The sequence below is a fragment of the Colobus angolensis genome, unplaced genomic scaffold (assembly GCF_000951035.1).
Source record: "Colobus angolensis palliatus isolate OR3802 unplaced genomic scaffold, Cang.pa_1.0 Scaffold215, whole genome shotgun sequence".
NCBI lineage: Eukaryota > Metazoa > Chordata > Mammalia > Primates > Cercopithecidae > Colobus > Colobus angolensis.
Genome location: NW_012115322.1, coordinates 1676325 through 1678953, shown reverse-complemented (window position 1 = coordinate 1678953; position 2629 = coordinate 1676325). Strand labels below are relative to the sequence as shown.

Genomic DNA, 2629 nt, shown 5'->3' with positions numbered 1-2629 from the left:
ACTCCAGCCTGGGCTATAGACCGAGACTCTGTCTCAAAAAAAAGAAACAAAATTTTAATTTTTCCAAGTAGATTCAAATTATTTACTGTGCAAAATTTTCTAGTTACACAAAGTAAAACTGTCACATATCTTTCCTTTAAAATCTCATTGGCTGGGTGCGGTGGCTCATGCCTATAATCCCAACACTTTAAGAGGCTGAGGTGGGAGGATCACCTGAAGTCAGGAGTTGAAGATGAGCCTGGCCAACATGGTGAAACCCCATCTTTACTAAAAGTACAAAAATTAGCCAGGTTTGGTGGTGCATACCTGTAATCTCAGTTACTCAGGAGGCTGAGGCAGGAGAATCACTTGAACCCAGGAGGAAGAGGTTGCAGTGAGCCGAGACTGCGCCACTGCACTCCAGCCTGAGCGACAGAGCAAGACTCCGTCTAAATAAAATAAAATAAAATCTCATAAATATTGTAAGAAGATTATTTCAAATAACAAACTTTAAATCCTATTCTCCCTTACAAATCCAGGTAAAATAACAATAGAAATTTCAAAAATTATGGAACAATGAGCTATTACTTAGAGGCTTAATTATCGGTAAGAGCCACTTTAGTAGCTGTATAATAATCATTTGTGTGACATCTCTTTTCTAAAAATTCCTTTTCAGGTACTGTGGAGATGAGCTTCCAGATGACATCATCAGTACAGGTAAGGTTCTAAATTGAGGACCAAAACTATGATTTGTTTTTTTACAGTGTCCCTGAAAGTGAAGGGACACTGTAAAATAGTAAACAGCAGTTATTATTCACTTTTTAAAGTTGAAAGAACCAAGACCAGATGCAGCTTGCTAGCTTACAAAATGAAAAAAAAATTACTTATACTTAAAGATTTATGCCAACTGCCCGCACTAAAAAATGTGTAGACTCTTGTTCTTTGCAGAAAATGTAATGCATCTGAGAGAGTCTTGAATCTGCAAATCCACAAATATTGCTGTAGTTTATGATTTCCATAAATGTGTTAATAAAATGGCTGAAATTTTTCATTGATAAAGGGTTGAAGTAATTTATAAAGGCATTAAAAATCTTTGTCACTAAAACAATCTTACATCATATTCATTACATTTTTATCTTAGTACAGTATTCTCCAGAGAATGTTTCAAATAACAAAGTTCCGTGAGATTTAAATAGATGTTACATGAGAAGAGGGCTCTAAGGTCAAATAAATTTGGAAAACATTGGGTTAAACAATATTAAACAGGTTTCTTTACTGGAAGACAGCAGGGATCTTTTAATATGCTAATCATGCATAGTAAATCTGGAAAGACCAGATATAATAGGCTATGCTTTCCAAATATTGCCCCCTCATTATTTTCTGTGACTTTATTCCAAGAAATATACTTCAAGAAATGCCCTGTAGTCGCATAAATTTATCTTAATATGCAATATCACTCTTTAATTTATCCCATACTGCTATTTTCTGCCTAAAAAGTTTCTTTCTTACATGTATTCAATATTTTATTTCCATCACCAGCACCAGCAGCTGGCATTTTTATGTGCTCTATTTTCTCCCAAGTCATAAAATTATCACAATACTTCTGCAACTATAAACAATAAAACTACACTGAGTTGCAATTTCTGAGTACTCAGATACTACTAGTTAACTTACTCCCACACCCCAGCTTTTCAGTGACTCAATTCTAATTTATTCGTCATAATGTAAGAGATGGAACTTCCTGCTGTTATTGAATGATTGATGCTTAAACCTTGTTAGTTCATTATTCTGTTACAAACTCCCTTAAGAAAGATAACCTATTAAATTAAACCATTTACTTATCTCTCATTCCTTTCTTGAAAATATATTTTATATTAACAGACAGTTGAAAGAAAACATCTTATTGCTGTAGGAGGTAGTTGGGGGATGAGAATCCTACTAAACAAAGAAGTTAAAAAGAAGTCTAGGCTGGGCGCGGTGGCTCACGACTGTAATCCCAGCACTTTGGGAGGCGGTGGCAGGTGGATCACCTGAGGTCAGGAGCTCCAGACCAGCCTGACCAACATGGAGAAACCGTGTCTCTAGTAGAAATACAAAATTAGTCGGGCGTGGAGGCACATGCCTGTAATCCCAGCCACTTGGGAGGCTGAGGCAGGAGAATTGCTTGAACCCGGGAGGCAGAGGTTGCGGTGAGCCGAGATCGCGCCATTGTACTTCAGCCTGGGCAGCAAGAGCAAAACTGTCTCAAAAAAAAAAAGTCTGAAATTTTACATTTTCCTTTTTTCTCTAAAATAGACAACTTACTCCAAATGTAATCAAATCAGTGGTGGGGTTTTATTGGCACAACTTCAAGAAACTGGAAAAAAAAAAACCTCACACAATTTCTCATTCAAAGAGAAACAAATCAAGAAACAGAAAAGAATACAGTTAAACAAAAGAGCCAAAGATCTAGCAAAAAATCAGGAAGAGGACACTGATACAAAGTAATAGAAAAAGAAGATATAGGCCGGGCACAGTGGCGGCTCATGCCTGTAATCCCAGCACTTTGGGAGGCCGAGGCAGGTGGATCATGAGATCAGGAGATCGAGACCATCCTGGCTAACATGGTGAAACCCCCATCTCTACTAAAAACACAAAAAATTAGCTGGGC

At 37.2% G+C, this 2629-nt stretch overlaps 1 protein-coding gene across 1 annotated transcript in view; it reads left to right on the top strand.

The window, feature by feature from the left end:
- Positions 1-2629, top strand: part of TNFAIP6 (tumor necrosis factor, alpha-induced protein 6) — a 22853-nt gene that overhangs the window by 15480 nt on the left and 4744 nt on the right. The window contains exon 5 of the mRNA XM_011943058.1: positions 656-696. Coding sequence (XP_011798448.1) covers positions 656-696 — 41 coding nt within the window. The remainder of the gene's footprint in view (positions 1-655; positions 697-2629) is intronic.